At 32.2% G+C, this 19,646-nt stretch overlaps 1 protein-coding gene across 7 annotated transcripts in view; it reads right to left on the reverse strand.

Annotated features, from left to right (window-relative positions):
* Positions 1–19,646, reverse strand: part of ASPP (Ankyrin-repeat, SH3-domain, and Proline-rich-region containing Protein) — a 184,673-nt gene that overhangs the window by 18,068 nt on the left and 146,959 nt on the right. For all 7 annotated transcript variants that reach the window (XM_013317479.1, XM_013317478.1, XM_013317480.1 and 4 more), the window contains 2 exons: positions 9,744–9,890; positions 3,629–3,755 (listed from right to left, as the gene is read on the reverse strand). In XM_013317479.1, the coding sequence (XP_013172933.1) occupies positions 3,629–3,755; positions 9,744–9,890 (274 nt within the window). The remainder of the gene's footprint in view (positions 1–3,628; positions 3,756–9,743; positions 9,891–19,646) is intronic.

The following is a 19,646-nucleotide window of genomic DNA, read 5'->3' on the forward strand; positions in this document are numbered from 1 at the left end:
TCCCCTCAGTGTTCTAGATAGTAAGCCCGTTATCAAAATGAAATACCAAATCGATTTCTTGCAAAATAAATTAGAACCGTCAAAGAATACTTGACCTAGAACTTTTTTTAAGCAAATATAATCATTTTAGCTTTATTTTGTATGGAAATACTTATTCAATAAGAAACCATTTACGTTTAACTTAGGTATTCAAAACATGTAAGAAGTTGGGCGATAAATTATCAGCCGAAACAAATGAACCAAGTTTTAACAAAGAGGTATTTGTGAGCGGCTGAAGTTAATAAATTCAGTGTCGGCATCCCAATGATAAAAGGTGTTGAGAAGACGTTTGTTCTCACGTTGATAGGTTAACTGCCTTCCATAGTATTTAATTTGTTTTAGATAAGTTTTTAGTTGAGTATTTTATGTATGCCCCTTGTTAAAATATTTCTGCATTATAACAATGTTTTAAATATACTTAATTGCTATTATTTTTTGCTAATTTAAGGTAATGTCTAAAAATATAAGATATTTAACTTTCATTATTAAAAAGGAAATATCGTAGGAAAATCTTAATAAGAAATGAGTTGACTGAAAGATGTCATACTTAATTGAACGCCGCGAGGACTCTTATCGCGTCAATTTTTAATTAAGTTTCTTATTTCCATTCGACAGGGCCGGCGCCGGTGTTCGTAAATAAGGCGTAATGTTGATGGTGATTGGTCACCAGCAATACACCCAGACCAGGTGTATTTTATTACGCACGTACTAAATTACATTCGGCATTTTTGAATTTATTAATCCTGAACTAATTTGTTTCTTTTTTTTGTTTGTAAATTTCAAGCATTTTAAGGGTTGTTTTCCTTCAATGACCTAATTTTAAAAAAAAAACAATAAAAATTCAGATATTCTTTTAATCAAATTTAGGTATGAAATTAATATTTATTAAAATATCTGTTATTAACCTTTTCTATTACTTATTTTGTTACAGAGCCATAGATAGCTTGGGATCATACATAAACAATATTACATTTACAAGTGGATTTAAAGTGAGATTTTTGGTGTTTTAGCCAAAGGAAGCTGACGCTTTACGCTTACACAATACGAAATAATTTGAAAGGTTAAACTTGACTTGGTACAAAAGGGTTGGCGTTGTAATACAAAATTAAAATCGGCTATCTAACGTAACAGGACTACTGTTAAATAAATGATGCTACAGCCTCTCTTTATCTGTAGTCACCTGGAAATTGGCAATATTTTTTATGTTGCGATTGTATGAAAAAATATTTTATTACTTAATAACAATGAATTCTGTCTATTTTATATTATCATTAATGTTACTAGTTGTCGTCCCCGACTTCGTCCGTGCGGTACTAAAAAATCTTGTGCGCCTACGTATTCTTCCCCACTATGTTCTACATCTGCGTCAAATTTCATCAAGATCTGTTTAGCCATCCATCCATTTATCTAAACTTTTGGATTTATAATATTAATAAGACTATTGTTTAATAATTTAACTCGCTCAAGATTCTCATCGCTTAATTATTTATGATATTTTCATTGCTTTTGTTCTATATCCATAAGTTTTTAAACTAATTCTATTCATTTAAAGATAAAGAACGGTCCCAAAAAAAGATGAATAAAGGAGGATAATAAAGAAGTCTTAAACAAGTTCAAAGTCGTTAAACAAAGAAACTTGTTAACAAAAGTGATAAACAAAATCGTTATCCGATATATATAGCTTGTTTACAACACTACTCAGATCAGATCGATTTTTGTACCAAAGAAATGCATTTATCTTGAAAAAAACACAGCAACCATTCCTTTTACTTTTCATACTAGCTATCACCCACTATTCCGTACTGTTAGGAAGGAAATCCGACACTGTGCCGGTGTATCGGCGCAACATTCGCCTTATTGGAATATCAACGTTTATGTCCCCTCACTAATCTTTCTGACACTTGACTTGGTAACGAAAGCGTGCCATTCGCACCAAAGGATTCCAACTAAAATGTCTATGTGTTGTTAAACGATGTTCTACATCTATGTCAAATTTCAATGAGATCCATCAAGTCGTTCTATAAATATTTTCTAACAAACATCCATTAATCCAACATTCGCATTTATAATATTAGTAAGAAGTAAAATATTACGCAAAAGGAGATTGCAAAAATAGCCTTTCGTGTTCTTTAAAACTAATTTTCTATACTTGTTCGTAATTCATATGCAAAATTACTCTCTTATTTAGTTAGCAAATTATAATGCTCTTTTACAATTTTTTTCTAGTAATTCCAATGGTCAGTAAGCACAAAATACCTGTTGTTTAAATAGCGTAATGACAGGGCTCAATGACTTAATATTATTCATGTTACTACTGAATAATCTTTTTTTTTCTTGTCTACTAACAATATATGTAGTGGCAGTTGTTAAATGTCCTGTCTTTCTCACAATGCCAGTAAAAGTTACTGAAGCTTGACCATTACTTAAACAAGGAATTAAAAGTTGTTTTCTTTTTATTTAACGTGTTTATGATCTGTGCCTTAGTTAAGGAAAGCATGGAATACGTGGCTTTGAATTGTAGAATTAGAAATAAGTGATATCGAACTTTGGACGTTATATTAGTACTTAATAACTTCGATTTTTAAATAAGTATAACTAGCCATCGCCCGCGACTCCGTCTGCGCGGATTTATAAAAGAATAATTAGTTACCTGTGTTGTTCCAGACTATGTTCTTCGTGCAACATTTTATCAAGATCCGTTCAGCCGTTTTGAACATATCTTCTAACAAACATTCATCCGTCCATTGAAACGCATTTATAATATTAGCAAGATGAACGGTAAATCAATGACAAGACAATTCTTGTTGCATACGTTTCATAGATGGCTATAATATACCAATTATTGACGTAGATATGTTTGTAGAAACAAAATGTAGCTAATACACCTCAATGGTATGTCATAGTGTATGTGTGAGCGTTTATGTATCATAGCTAAATATATGTTATAGTGTGTATGAGCTTGTTGTAGACCTCAATAGCTAATCTGACGCAGCCCGCAGCTTTAATTATCCGATTAACGTCGACAAGTTTCCGAGCTATCCGTTTTGCGTTGTATTTCGGGAACTTAAGTCATTATAAACAATATGTTTACTTAGAAGTGAAAGCAATGTTAGCGATTGTGCTGTTGATGGCTTTTAAATAAACTGCTCCAACTTTCTCGCTATTTACGGGAATCGGAAGGGATCTTGTTTAACTATGTACTTATGCTATTAACATTTAATTAACAATGTTTTAACAACGTTACTAGATTTGAGAAACGTAAAGGCTATCTTTATTGTATATTACTTAACCAACTTTATATGGAATAAAAAGATTAAGTGTAGTAATTGGTTTAAACACAAGTACTTTGATAGTGGAAACTGACAGGTAAAGTTCAACTTTGTCCCTACTAAAAATAAAAATATCCTCCTAGTAGCCTCTTTTCACGAAAGAAAACCTTTAAAGGTTCATTTCAGGGCAGTTTTTCTATAAATGTATAAGTAAATTAACAAAGTTACATGATTCATTCATCGACCCATTCAACAAAGAGTTACAAGATCTCTTAAGTCTCTATTCGTTGGCTGTGTTCGTGTGATTTGTGTATACTCACTAAGAGCGATGTTAGCCTGCTTGTTGCGGTCGAGCTGGCCCCGGAGCGCGCGTAGTCGCCGTAGTTTCTGCTCTTGCGCTTCCACGCGCTCCCGCAGCCGGCGTAGACGCTCGCCCTCTACCGCAACCTGACACACAAATATACACACACTGTAGTTTGAAATATGGAACACCCACATTAATTTATGAGTATAAGAACGCGTGAGTAATAAACTTAATATAGAGAACAAAACAACGAAGAAATAGCCTCCTGAAGACAGTTTTTAATTTGTTATTTTTACATTTTTTGGTCTTTTTACTAAAGATCACTAAGTATATTGATAATACTGTCAGTGCTTAAAAGAAGATATTAAAGAATTATTTATTAAATCGGTGTTAAGATCAAAAACATAAAATACATTGCCAATGAGGTAGAGTACGATATACGATTGAATAGAAATGCGGGAATAGGAAAGGGAAATTGTCTAGTAACCAATTTTTGAACGATCTACGATACGGAGGTGTGCTTTGTGGGCGCTTTCATGGCTCGTTTAAAGAATACCCGTGTCAAAGAGCTGACGGTAACATGCGGGGGAGCAAATTGTGCATACTGAATATCCCATTGCTTTGTACATCACTGAAATATTCAACACATTTCGTTTCAAAAAGGGAAATCGTTCTAGGATAGGATCAAAAAGTGAAATTTGCAAAACTAATCCAATTTAATTTATAATCTTAGCCAATAATTGTTGGCATTTTTCTATAATATCTATTATATTTTAATAATAAGATTTTATAATGCCGTTAATTATAAACATAGTCTCAACAATCCATTCATACAAAAAGTCTTAATGATTTTCATTTCAATTTGTATTAAAGTCAAGGAGGGCAGTTTTTATTTATTTTATAGGCTTATTTACTGCGTGAGAAGAGTTTATTTCTTTTAGTAGGGGCGATAAATATCGCATTAGGCTAACGCAAGCCCGGGACTCGGCTAAGAGATTTATTAACACCGGGTTGGAAAATTTAATTTTTCGGTCTTATCTCTTCGAAATTTATCCAAAGAATTCCGGGACAATTTTGATGCCGAAGTTGTTTTTAGGATTTGAAAATTAATAACAATTTTAAGTTAATTTAAAATTTTGGATTTTGACACTTTTTTTTTAGCATTTTTGACGTTACCTAGATTATAGTTAAGTACAAAAAAAGAATGATTTGATAATTGTTTTTCATCACCTAAGTTTATTTCATTTAATACAATATATTCAAAAAGGTAAGATTACAGATTAAAAGATGAAATCTGAGAAAAATGATTACGCAAAGTATAATAGCCTGTCGGGGGTGCTAATTTTGAAATAAAGTATAGAAAAAGTAACTTAATTTCACTGCAGTGAAGCTGAGCCTTCGACGGTTGACGTCACGGCTTAGTTCGTAGGCGAGGCGCTACGTTGGCGTTAATTAATCCAAATTAAATGTATTCGAGACAGTGTTAAGGTCACGTGCATTAGATAAGTTATCTTTCTATTTATATACAATTTTAATAGGTCATTTATTAAATTATCAATCAAAAAAATTGTCCAACGAATATCCAAATCCAAACAATGAAAATGACATAGTATAGATGCAGTTATTTCTACTATGAACTGCAGACGTTATCTTTTATCTAGAACGTGGATAGAGGTTTGCAATCTCCCAATTCAAATAAGGATTTCACACGTTTCACACAAGAGGGCATAGAGAGCTTTGATACTAGCAAATGGTTTCAAAGATTTGTAATGTACACAGGCCCGCATTGAACCCGCAAAGAGGTTCGATAGTCGATGTAAAATAGTATGTAAAGTACGATGCAGCTTTAATATACATAAGATTGCTATTATAAATAAGGGTTTATATAAGAAGTCGCTCTGTAGTAAAAATTTTAAAGTGATCTGTTTCCAAAATCACTATATAACACATATAATCTTTAACAAAACAGAGATAACTAAATTTTGAAACGGAGATTTTTGTCCCAGAAACCCAAGGTTAGTGTCCTAATTACGCCAAACGTAAAGGATTATTCAGTAGTATTTCGTTATAACGTTGCGTGCAAAGAGTGATTTAATTATTTTACACGTTTACTAGCGCAATGGGAATAGTGTGCCATGCTCATATTAGTCTGGAAATATTGCCTGGCGTTGCTAAATAAATATATTACCTATTTTTATAACTTTAGCGAAATACATATTATTAGCGCCGTTTACTTCAAATTGTTTTCTGTTCTGTGGTGATAAAATGTAAGTTTCACATATTTTTAAGTTATGATAGTTAACTTGATATTGTATATTTGTGAATGAAATATGTAAGACGCGCAGACGATATGTTTTCATTACCGCGCCCATGTACGCTTTATCCGAACAAATGGTGTGGGTTGTTTCCACTTAGCTTTGCAATAAAACTCGTGTGTAATGTATGCTCGTACTGCCAAATCATGTACTACCCACGCTGTTCTGTGGCCTGTTGTAATTTCCCTTTTCTGTACTCAACTGATTGTGGCTTACGAGTCTTGATCGCTTTGTACTTGGATGAGCGTAATTGTAACGAATGAACTATTGAGAACAAAAAATGTGTGGCCAAATTTTTCAAAATTTCTATGATTTATTGGAGAATTAAAAACGAAAGTTAAAATCCAGATTAGCAGTTAATTTATTAGGAAGTAAAAAGGTAATAATTATTTCACTCTTAGAACTTATTATCTCAGTCACCGTAACTAATCTTAGTGCAACCAAAATCAATATAGAGAATAACTTAACCTAGTCTTAATTTAAAAAAAACTGTCAGACTCAGAAAATAGCGCCAAAATAAAATTAAATAAACTGTTACGTTACACTTATTGTATATTTTAGAATTTCGACTACACCGAGAAATTTTTAAAGCAAAGAAAAGAGGTATGGCAAGTGAGATCCGAACTCATTTTTACTAATTCAGAATTTTATTACTTACGTCTGTTGTATGTGTTTTATGCCGACGACCAAACCCACATACACAAAATCAAACTTACGTACGCGCGAAAAACATTAACCCATCAGTCGGGTAATCAATCGGGTGAAAAAAATAGAATAACAGATTCTTCTGAATTTTAGTAAGATTATTTTAATACAAACAGAGGTAGTCAATTAAGAAGAGAAAACTAATTCATTAAGCTAAGTTAATATAAAGTTCTCATAAACTTTAAATTAGCTTAGCAAAATTAGCTCTTGTTTTTAAGACCATAAGTCTTAATATTGCTGTTTATTTACAATACAGATTTATTTGATTAAATATGAAAATTTTCTTTCGCAATCAAACACAATTTATTTCGTAATACTTAATTAGATTCCTATGATAAGTGTTTAAATATTGTCTTACTAATATTATAAATGCGAATGTTTGGATGGATGGATGGATGTTTAATTGAAAAAATCTTCAGAAAGGCTGCATGAATCTTGCTGAAATTTGACATAGGTATAGAACATAGCCTAGAAGAACCCGTGGGCTACTAAATAAGTATTTTTTTAATACCTAGCGGACGGAGTCGCGGACGACAGCTAGTTAAATATAAAACGACTATTTGTACTATTCTAGACAACATGACTGTAAAACTAGTAATAGATTAATGTCCATAATAAAGTTTGCTATACGTATTTACAATCACCATTGTTATAAACTCTGGCGACGGACCAACAGATAGAAACAATAATTGCTATTGAATACAATCGAATAAACACGAAGTAATTTGGCTTGCTAACTATAAAACAGGAAAATAATAATTATTTTATCGCAAATCCGAAGGTAAATTGTTTAACGTATTTTCATGTTTGGCTTTAAAGAGTAAATAAATATAATCTTTATGTAGAAACTAGCTGTCGCCCGCTATTCCGTCCGCGCAGAACTTATTAAAAACCCCTTGAGCCGTTCCGGAGATACCTTGCAACAAACATTCATCCATCCAAACATTCGCATTTACAATATTAGTAAGACATAGTATCAGTGGTAACCAAAACTTTAACTAAGAAAATCTTTAGTAATATTAAGAAAATATAACTTATTCCCGTTTTTGATGAACAAAAGTTTTTTGGTATTCTTTATCTGTCTGTATTTTTATCTACTAAAAACTACTAAACTACACTTACATTGATACATTTTGCGACACCTGTGACAATATAAATAAAATATTTTATTAAAGTGTTTTCTTATATGTTTCACGAAGAATGTCTCGGATAAATCTTTTAGTGCTCGTTAAAGTCTTAAACTGTCGGCTTTAAAAGCATCTTTGCAATAAGTATCTCGAGAACGTTATTAAATTCCCAATCGGACGAGACAGAAGTGGGTCGTGGGGAAAGGATTATTTACAAAGTCACATTCAGACATTAATTAGTTGCTTATGTTACACTAGTGCTCGCTTGCCAATCTGTCCGCGCGGAATTAAAAAAAAACATAATTAGTAGCTTATGTATCCTACAAGACTATGTTCTATATGTATGCCAAATTTCATCGAGGTCGCTTCAAACAAACATCCATCCATCCATCCAAACATTCGCATTTATATTACTATAATATTATGGTAAGATAAATGCTTTCAATATTAACCGACGCATAGTACGAGTATAATACATTGGTTTCTAAAGGACTCTTCCTTAGCTTAAATTAAATATTACGGGTAATTAACACAAAGGGTGTGCTTATGTCAACTTGAAACGTCTCTGAGTGAGTTAGAACATAATAAATTACATGCATAATAAAACCTCAAATATTTTTTACAAATTTATTCTTAGGTAACAATTGATGGAGTCAATATTGGCGATTGTATCTTTCATCAGATTTTCTCTATGTAAATTAACCTTTAATTATATAAGCTCTTTGAAGATAACTTACAAATTAAGGAAAGTGGAAACACAATTCTAGTGCCTTTTATCCTTATTATTTTAACGTCTTTGAATGTCAAGTAGAATTATATTTCAAAGCAAATTAAGTAGTGAAACAGTTTAATATTTCCTTTATACCGAACTGTCTTCTGTGTAACAAGCAATGAAACGGTTTATGACGGCTCTAGTTTAAGTAAAATGTGACTGTAAATTACTAAAGCTGTTGTTGAATGTATCTACTATAACTATATGAATATATTTGTCTATAGGGAAAGTGTTTTTGACTTGATTATGTATTCTTTACATTTATCAAGTAGCTAATATTTTTTCTAACATCCAAACGAATACGTGATATATACTGGAATGACTGCGAGATTTAGGGCCTCCGTACACAAAGCGACGTAAATGTTTAAAACTAAAAAGTGTACACTTGCGTTTCTATTATCGCACTATACGATCTTCATACAGCAATGAATCGTCAACAGGAGTTTTCTATTCGATAGCAGGCATAGCGCCTACACGGCTATTTACAAAGTATTAACTGATGCAGATTTGCTCTGCCATCTTCAAAACATCGACCTTTCTAACGACGAAGATCGTCAGAGAAACAGGTTGCATGAGAAGCATTGGTCCTTGTATCGCGTATGTCGGTTAGCGACTAAAATCGGCAGACTTTGTTAACATCGCCATGTGTACGAATGGCCTTATATAGACTTTAATTGTATTGAAGTCGAGATTGGCAAGAGAACTGACAGCTGCAGTAAAGGTCTTTAGTACAATAACGTCCGGCTGCGATTTGTTTATTCAATTTATCAACTGAGATTTAGAAAATGAGAAATGGTTATCTTCGGAACATACAGACAATAATCTGTGATGGTAATCGAATGACTATTTCTTTAAACTAGATACCAAAATCATAGTTGAAATTTACTTTTGTTTTGGTATTCAACCGTGATGTGATTACCTTTTCCGACATGGATAGTTACAGTGTTTTTTTTTTATAAAAATCTAAATAGTTGTTCCATTGGTTAGTAAGAATAATTGAAAGCTAGATAAGGGCGCGAAAGTGAAACTGTAAATGAAACTATATGACCTTTACTACTAAAATATTTCTTGAATTGCATTGCTTTGGAAATAGTACTGGAGAAAGAACATTTAACACATTCAGTGCTACCAACTCGCCTCATTCGAGACAGTCACGTGTAAACACTATGATTTAGACTTCTTTCTATGCTACATATACTGTTTTTGACCTACCTGGTGCTGGCGCGCCTCTTGCTGCTTGAGGTACCTCAAGCGCTGCTCCTTGGCGCAGAGCAGCTGATGCTGCGTGTCGATTTGCTGCTGCTGTCGAAGCGCCATCGCGCGCAGTTCGCCCAGCGTCAGCTCCACCCCTTCCCCCAGCTGGTAACAATACAATAAAACATTAGACAATCACAAACAGTTGAACATACTTGGCATATTTTATTGGAGGTGGATAAATAAGGATTGAGGCTTCAACCCTGTAGTTGGGTTTATAGGTTATCTAAACCAAACTGTAGATATGTGGAACCAGAAAGCGTAACATATATAAAATATTCACTAATTTTCCAATCACAATTAAATTTATTCATATTCAAAAGAATATATATTATTCTTTTGAATATGAATACCTTTCAGATTTTAAAATAATAAAGTATTTTACGGTTTATTTTATTAAGTTATTATCGTTAATGTCAACTTTGAATTCCAATTTACAATTCGATAGTGCAGTTTGCTTGTGCTTGTCATTATATTATGACGTCTGCTTTAATACGCCTCTGCATAAAATATGGAAACCATTTTCATTTTGTTATTTCCACCAATGTTTCGTTTCGTTTGTTTTATTTTTAATTGAGTTTCACGGTTTTATTTTATTGTTTTCAGTCAGTTTTATACTAATACGAGTAGTTAAATTTTAAACAAATAAATTAATTACAGTCCTCATCACAAATATGTTTAATACAACATAATATTACAAAAATGTTTAAAATAAATCAGTTTGTTACAATTGCTCTCAATAATGATATATCAAAAGTAAAGTTAAAGGGAAAACACTTCATAATGCCAACAAATGATATGTAAAAAGCTTTTCCCGAGGACTTTAGCGGAACATTATTTTCGTAGAAAACAGATTGTCGAGTCACCTCAATATTGTCAAAAGAAAAACTTTTACAATTTTTCTCCCAACGTAGGCTTACTCAATTGAAACTTTTCCCTTGTAGGGATAAGCAAAGATATATGAAATTGGGGATTCGGGGATAGCTTTTCGATAAATATGTGTTAAATTGCTAATTTGTTAGAGATTTATATCAAAGTTTAGGAACATAAAGATAGTCGGGATATCAAAGTTATAAGATTGCGGAAGCAGTTTTTTTTAGAACAATTTTACTTTTCATGAACTTAATATATAGGTAATTTGGACGAATATGATAAAAAATATAAATATATATCTGATGATGATAAATCTAAAATATTATTTGATTAATCTTATTTATACTTAAACATATCTGATTTATCTCATTACGTGGACCAAAGTGACTTCGTATTACAGTTAATTAGCCTGTTTTAGCATAAATCCGGGGCAAAGTCTTACGGCACCCACGGGATGGTTCCGTTACGTTCCGAGTACATCGTGCGTGGGCGGAGGACTGTGACGTGTTTGATATGTTAAAGACGCAAATTTTATTTTTGGATTCTGACTTGATAAGTGAGTCATAAATGCAATTGTTGAAAAGATGAATGCGTTGAATAAAATTCTTTATTCCTCTTTACATTGATAGACGTGTTATGTTCACGTATATTTGATAAACCAATGGTTTGAAAAATATTTAATTAAAAAACAATAGCGAGTTATGTTTTTTAACACACGAATAATTATTCTAAAAGATTCAAGGATAGTATAACATCAACAGTTTTTTTAGTATGGAATATTGTAGATGTGAAACGGTTTTTGACCATAATTTGCATATCGTCCTTACGTAGTAGTAGAACTAAAGCATATAATTACGGTTACGGCTTAAGAATAATTCGCTGCAAACAAGAAGTCGGCAATTCTGTTGAGGATTAGTGTTAGAAGCCGAAAATATGAGTGTCCCGCTGAGATAACTGAGGCCAGAAGTTAAGGCAGTGGCTTACGTCCATCGCCGGGCTTTGATATTGCATTGCGGATTCTGATTGTTGGAAACTCTCTCCATAACTCAGTAGGGTCGCTCCATTATGTTAGCTCGTCCAGCTTGTATTCAGTTGATGGTTTAAATTAACTTTATGTAAAATTCAAAATCTGTTTAAGCTGACTTATGTCTATGTTGATACGCTGTATGAATGTTAAGCATACTTAAATAAAAACTATTTCAATAAGTATTTTTACTTTTAAAACCAATTGACCAGTAAGAAAGTAGGTTAACGTAAAATGAAGAAAAAAATTTATACGAAATAATATCAACGTTTTTCATCAATATCAAAAAGAATGTCTATAAATAACATGAGAAAAAAGGGACATTCAATTCGATATCACACCTCGGACGCACGTCACGATGTCAACAAATGGAATGTCTTATTTCAGGTGGCCGAATAAAATTCCCACTTTCGGACCTTTTCGTCGCGGCGTATCGGCGGAATTAAAGCCGTCTGCGGTCAAGATTTATAGGCACCGCCACTTGTTGATAGCGGTGCCATTCTTGATGTATTGCCAAAAAAAATATCGTACGACCTCTGAATACTGGCCTAGACTTGTCAACGAAATAAAAAATAAAACATAGGGGAGATTTCGCTAACTCAGTCTACTCTCTAGACTAGAAACAACCTCATTCAAAGTAGGAATGTTTAATATTTTAACTAAAGTAATTTAATCGTGTTTAACATGGGATAATCGTTCTAATGAAATTCTCTAATAGTCTTTGAAAGTGAACTCACAACTAAATCGTAAAACAAAAGGCAGCCAGAACATAAAATAGATTTGTAGTGAGTAATTCGTATTACCTTAGCGTATTAAAAAAACTCTATTAGTATCCTAAATGTTCTTCAAGGAAACATGTTTTTGTTTTGTATCTATGCCAAATTTCAGATCCATGCAGCCGTTCTGGAGATACCTTCAAATATCCATCCATCTATCCAAACATTCGCATTTATAATATTAATAAGAAGTAAGATAAAAAAAAACTACTATAAGAAAACAATAAAGTTAAAAAAATTAAGCTTGTTAACATTTTATAAGAAAGAACAGAACAAGAAGAAACTTATTAAAATTGAATACTTATAAATTTTCACTTCGTCAAGTTTAAATTGCGCTTTACATTTCTGTCGAGACTTAGTTCCCGGAAAGTTAAAGTCGATGGTCAATTCAGACGTCGCGGTTACCTTCACTGCTTTATAAGTTTTTTCCAAAGGAAATATTTCTTTGACTTCGAACGGTAAGCCTTGTTCGCTATTCATGTATTCGTTGCATAATATAAGAAATGAAGTCGACCATAAAGGTTTTGAATAATTTATACTACGGTTTCTATATTAAACTAAATAAACGTGGGCATAGCAAATTCATATCTTATTAATATTATTAATGCGAATGTTGAGATGGATGGATGTTTGTTTGAAGGTATCTCCGGAACAGCTGCATGAATCTCGCTGAAATTTGGCAAAGATGTAGAACATACTTTGGAAGAACACTTGGGTTACTTATTAAGTTTATTTTTAATAGCGCGCGCACGAAGTCGCAGGCGGCAGCTAGTCTTTATATAAATATTGATTCAGTAGCATAAACATCACAAGATTAAAAGATGCTATATTTAGTTAGCAAAAGGGAATAGATGAAAGTATAAAAGGCGGTTGAAGGAATTGGTTAAGAGGAAAACTTCAAATTAATTAACAGTATTTTTGTAATCTACCGGTAAACTATTGAGTAAGCGTAAAGTTAGCAGTTATAAGTGGATAAAAACCGCAAAATTTGCTTGGGTTAAAAGACTTTTTCGTAGCATTAACCTTTGGAAACATGAACATATGTTTCTCAAAAATAATTTGTCCCCAATGCAATCAAACATAGTTCAAAGTAGAACATTGAGTAACTCATTTAAGTTTCTCTGGGAGTTGGTAAGTATGTCTGGTGGTAAAGTGGCATATGTACGCTATAGTTCTCCAACTGGTAATCATTTTGCTCGAGCAAGGGGCGCCTCAAAGGCAAGCTTTCGTAAATTAATTGCCCACTGGTAGTGAATCTGTTTCAATATTATGCAATATTTAATATTGTCTGAAGTATTTCAAGTATCTCAATAGACTTCGGTTCCTTCTTAATCTTCTTAAATAAACATAATATATAGATTAAAAATTTCATTGTCCAACATAGTTGAATTTGCAATTATTTTATTATAATTTGTATTGGAAAAAGAGCTTTATTTTACGATATTCAATATTGAAATACAAAAATGAAATTTTGAAATGGCGTATATCATTAAAACTCACATTGCTCGAGAAACCTTATTAAATAAATTAATTATGCACTAGACTAATGAACATTTAATTAACGATTAATACGTTATAAGAGTTAATCAAGGCGTTAATTCAAGGTGGAATTTAATAAAACCAACACGAGCCCTGTGAGTGCTGCTATAAAAACACCATTTCGAAAGTAATTAAAGCTATTCAGAGTACAAGAGCTTAACAAAGGCAAAGAGAACCGTCTACAAGGCGTTGAATAAAACATGTTATCGTGTGAGCTCACCCTAACAACGGAAAACGCGACCGTGTCGTGTGAGGCCACCGTTATATGCCTCGCGTATTATTGTGAATATTGAAAAAGGAAATACTCCTTGAATACAAAATAATTAAATCTTACTAATATAAATAGCGAAAGTTTAGTTTAATGATCTTTTTGAAATTTAGCATAGATGAACGTAGTGTGAAAAATCACACATAAACTATTAATAAAGTTTTTTTTTAATTCCGCGCGGATAGTGTCGCGGGAAAAAGCTAATGTTAATTATAACTCAATAGGAAAGAATGTTTTTAATACATGCAGAAATATTAGAACAGTAAAGTGACATTTTCATGAAAGAACATACAGGTATAGGTACAATAAATATATACATATAGGGTAAGGACGGAAAACATGGTTCCACAAAACTATTCCCAGTTTTATAAGTATTTAGGTTTTGCCCACGACTCTATCTATGCGGGAAAATGAAACGGAATAAAAATATGCTATGGCCATTTCCTGTTTCTAAGCTAAATATCTCTATCAATTTTCATCCGAATTCAGCCGTTCTTGATTTATAATACTAACAAGACGTTCTATTATAGAAAGCCACCAGAATATTTATAGAATAGGGTTTTACGTAACAAAAGACCTAAAAAGTTTTTTTTAGCTTGTACTAATTCTTTCGTTGGACATACACACTATGCGGATAAAGGCAGTGATACATAGTACGGTCGAATTGCTTTATGTGCAATTATAAAGCAATTATCTTACCTCTAAATTGCTCCATAGATGTGACAATTCATCAAGAGGTTAATAACTTAATAGCGGATATTAAGCCCTATTGACTGTCACTCAAATTGTGTAGCGAGAGATAATTGAAATCAAATTCCGATTACGTCACAAGGATTTCATTAAGATATTTGATTTAACGTAGATTAAGATATCCATTAAAATTACATTAAAACAAAATAATATTGCGCTTGTTAGAAACGTCAAATAATAATTTTATTATTTAACAAATAATATGAGAGAATTTTAGTTGTGTTTCTTTGTATTACAGTATCCTTAAGTTTTCTGATTGCGACAATGACTTTGTGGCGATGTCGTATTGTTTCTATACTAAGGTATTAAATAAAAAAAAGATAAAAAGGAATGGAAAGAGTCGATAATTGTTGCCATTATCCACAATTATAAATTTTATTTTATGTAAAATGCCTAGTATTAAGTAGTTGTTAACCACTATACATCCTCTCTGTATCGCAAGGTTAGCTGTAAGAAACCTCTTTTAGAGTTAAACTCACCTGTACATCACTGTATTTCTATGTATTGTTACACTATGTACTTTAAACTGCGTACAAAGCTTAAATAAATATTATAAAATAAATAAATAAGATTTTTTTTAAGTTTTAACGATGTTTCGTTATTATTTAACGAAGCTAGCTGCGGGGAAAAATGGTCAGTATTTCACGATGAAATTCGTCTCTGCTAATATTAGGTAAGGTCGTGTACGAATGTCCACTAATGGATTACTTTCTTCCATTAACAACACAATTCAGTTTATTCCGACTAATTTCAACAAAAACGATTATATTGATGATGATTTTATTCATCATTGATTTAAGTTCCGTTTACAAAATGTATCAAGGTTTTGTCTCATCAGTGAACTGAATATAGGACATATTAAAAATATGTACATATATTTTTTCGCGCCCTTTTAACACTATGTCAACGCGTTGAACGTATGGACATACTAACTCTTGCTTCTTACTAATATTATAAATGTGAATATTTGGCTGGATATTAGAATGGATGTATGTTACTAGGTATCTCCAGAATGGCTTAATGTATCTTGACGAAATCTATGATTCAGTAAATGTATACAGTTCACATGGGACACGTTTGAATAACTTATTCGATAACGGCAACGGTTTGACATATGTTATTGAAATTTCGCACGCTACTATTCATTTTGTTTTATATTTTAATTCCACGCGGAAGAAGTTACGAGGAAAAGCTAGTTTAAAAAAAATGTTCTAATACTTCAGACTATAATAATAAGTTGTTCGTTGTCGTTGAAATAGTTTATGTGAGTGCTTCGCGACTTTATTATAGAGCTATAAAAGTAGCGATATGAAGTTTTCTTTATCGCGTGCTATAACATGACGATGTAATCGCCCCGTCGCCGTCGCCTTGACCGAATTACCATTCGTTTCCATTGTTGTTACCTTCAACACAATATCCATAGTATGTACCACTTTTATTACTTTAATACAGGTGAGTGTGTCCATTGCATTATTATTATTAATCTCACACGATTTACCGTTGATTTCTGAGATCAAAATCGCTTTATAAAACATATTGTAATCCATTTCATCTTGGACAAAACAGAGATAATATAATTTAAACGGGGATTTTAGTCTCGGAAGTCAACGGTTACTTTAAATGTTTCTTTTATTTTTTTTTAAATACAAATTGAGTTTAGGTCGTGTTTTTCGCGTTTCCTAATAGCGTTATCTTACTTCTTACTAATGTTATAAATTCGAATGTTTGAATGGATGGATGTTTGTAAGGAGGTATCTACAGAACGGCTGCATGGGCGTCTCTAAAATGTATCATAGATGTAGCATCTGGAAGTACACATAGGCTACTAAGTTTTTTTATTCCTCCCGAAATTAGTCGCAGACGACGGCTATTCTTGTAGTAAAGTACTACCAATTTAAGTACATTCAGCGTAGAATGTCTTGTTAATATTAATAATTTCTAATAAAGTGATGGCATATTCTGATGGATTCCTAACTTTATTAAATTTCCGTCAAGTCTTCAACAACCTTGGGCAAAATTACGTAACTGCATTACCATAAACGTTATCATTACGGCGCCTGCAAATTATCTCGTCAGCTATTTCTCCCTTACCTTAACATATAGGGTGCGAATTTCTTGCTTCAATATTGAAATTTTAGTATCATAAATCTGTCCTATTTATTATCCATTTCTAAGATGCAAAATATGTAACACATACAAGCATTAAACTATTTTTTGTTATTCAATTTCCTTTCCAAATATAAAAGTATACTACAGTTAGAAGGGTAATCAGTTTACAACGTATTATGTTCCCTTACGTTTCTCTACATCAAGGCAGAAATCGTAAACATTTTGGCATTCTAACTTTGTAAAAATTATGAAAAATAGATAAAAAAAAAATTGAACAAAATACAGTAATTCTGCAAAAACAAAACAGTCGGCGTTAAGTTAATAAGTACCTGACCTAAGCAAAAAACAACCAGACAGCTTTATAAATATATTTGAAAAGGGTATGAAAACACAAAAAAATAGAAAAAAATGTTTTATTCTTTCACAAAACAATTATTTACAGACCCTTTTTGAAACGGGCAACGCATACGTGGGTTCCTGATACCCTTCCTCAACAAAAGCTTTCGACCTTAGCTTCCTACTTCACACTGTTTTGTTCTATATATTCTTTGCTTTAAAATTACTCTTTGTTTTGTTGTCTACTCAAAAACAATCCTTATTCCAAAACAGTTCATGAAAAATTCAAAATAATATTTCGAATAAAAAATACACGACACAAACTTACATTAAGATACAAAGAGTCCAACAATAGTGTTTCAATTTCATTTTTCTCTAAACATATATAGACTCTTTATCGCCCGTTGATAGACATTAACAAAATTAATGTTTTTAAAAGTGAAAATGATAATATTTAAGGGTTAAAACGTTCTCTTTTAAAACCACGTACACACCCATAATATCCACCACCGGCGGTCAAACGGTTAAAACATGTGTTTAGGAGTAATACACTAAAACTTCAATATGAATCAAACAAATGTAGTATACTAGAATAAACAACACTGACAATTTATAGGTAAGTGAACTTTACACTTTATCCATAAAAAGCAAGAAAGTGCACTTGCGGTGTTCTTTGACCGCGGGTGCGCCGCTTCCGACACTTTTCCGCACTTACCCTGTAAAACTTAAGCCAGTCAAACACTAAGTGACCGCAATTTCTTACTGTGAAAGTAGACTCAATTTTTTTTTTACCTAAACTAAGCTCTTGTAGATTTTGAGATAAATTAAACGTTATATTGAAATGTTTGGCAAAATTAAAACGCGCATTTTTATAACAAAAAACAATTTTCTGACGAACTCTTTTAATTTTTATTTTATTAGAAACTAGCTGTCGCTCGCGACAACGGCCGTGAAGAATAAAAAAACTTAATTAGGAGGAGGTTCTCAATTCGTCTGTATGTTTTTTTTCTACATTCATGTCAAACTTTATCCAGTTCCGTTAAGCGGTTCTGGAGATACCTTCAAATAAACATCCCTCTATCCATCTAAACATTCGCATTTATAACATTATAAGTAAGATTGAAAATATACATCAAAGTTAAATCAAATTAATTAAAATCCGATAAAACCTTGCTATCGCTAAACATTTTCATAACAAAATTGGATACTAATTTTGCGAAAATACCGGTGACTTTAATTAAACATTACGTGCAAAAGGAGTTTAATTAAAATGTTAATAGGTTTACTATAACGGCGTAGGCGCGTAAGTGCCGAAATGAGAGCTGTTACGATACTATCGGAATATTAACTACGAGCTCGGACAATCTCTTTGCTTTTATAACAAACTTCAATCTAATTTAGCTGACATTTTCGCTTTACAATCTTATTAATCTTACTAATATTTTAAACGCAAATGTTTAGATGTATGGAGGATTGTTTGAAGGTATCTCGGAACGGCTCAAGAGATCTTGATGACATTTAGCACAGATGTAGTTCTGCAAAAGTAGTAGTTGAGAAAACATAGGCTAATAATTTTTTTTTCATTCTGCACGGACGGAGTCGCGGACTGCAGCTAGATCCTATAATAGAGAAACAAATGATATCTACACTTTGAATGACAGAAAAAAGTGAGATATTCTCTTATTTTATTTAAACAAACCGTAATAACAATATGTTTTAATATAAAGATTTCACGATTAAGAATAATGCTTCTGTTGCCTTTATCATCAAGGTACCAATATAATAATTTCAAATACTGTTTTGAATTTTTTGTTAGTTTCTCTAATTCTTTTACTATTTTCTCATGTCACCATAGGCTTAATAGTAGGTAAATTAATTGTGAGCTTGTACTAATGATATTCAAGTGGGATTACGTAGGTGTTATTTCCCAAGAGTGACATAAGAGCTTGGATACCTAACTCGGACGGAATACAATACAAGGACCGTAGAGAATTGGACGCTACGTCCTATTGCTACCATAGTATGAAGTCTATTTTTCGTTCTATACTTTTCTTTCGTAACTAACTGTATGAGAATAAATACGTAGGGATATAAGTACTTAAAAGGGTACGTTATTATTTATAATGACTGTGTGACAAAAAAGTATATTTTGCAAAGAATCTTTTTAATGATAAAATTTATATCAC

Source organism: Papilio xuthus, unplaced genomic scaffold (genome assembly GCF_000836235.2).
Source record: "Papilio xuthus unplaced genomic scaffold, Pxut_1.1 DF826938.1, whole genome shotgun sequence".
Lineage (NCBI taxonomy): Eukaryota > Metazoa > Arthropoda > Insecta > Lepidoptera > Papilionidae > Papilio > Papilio xuthus.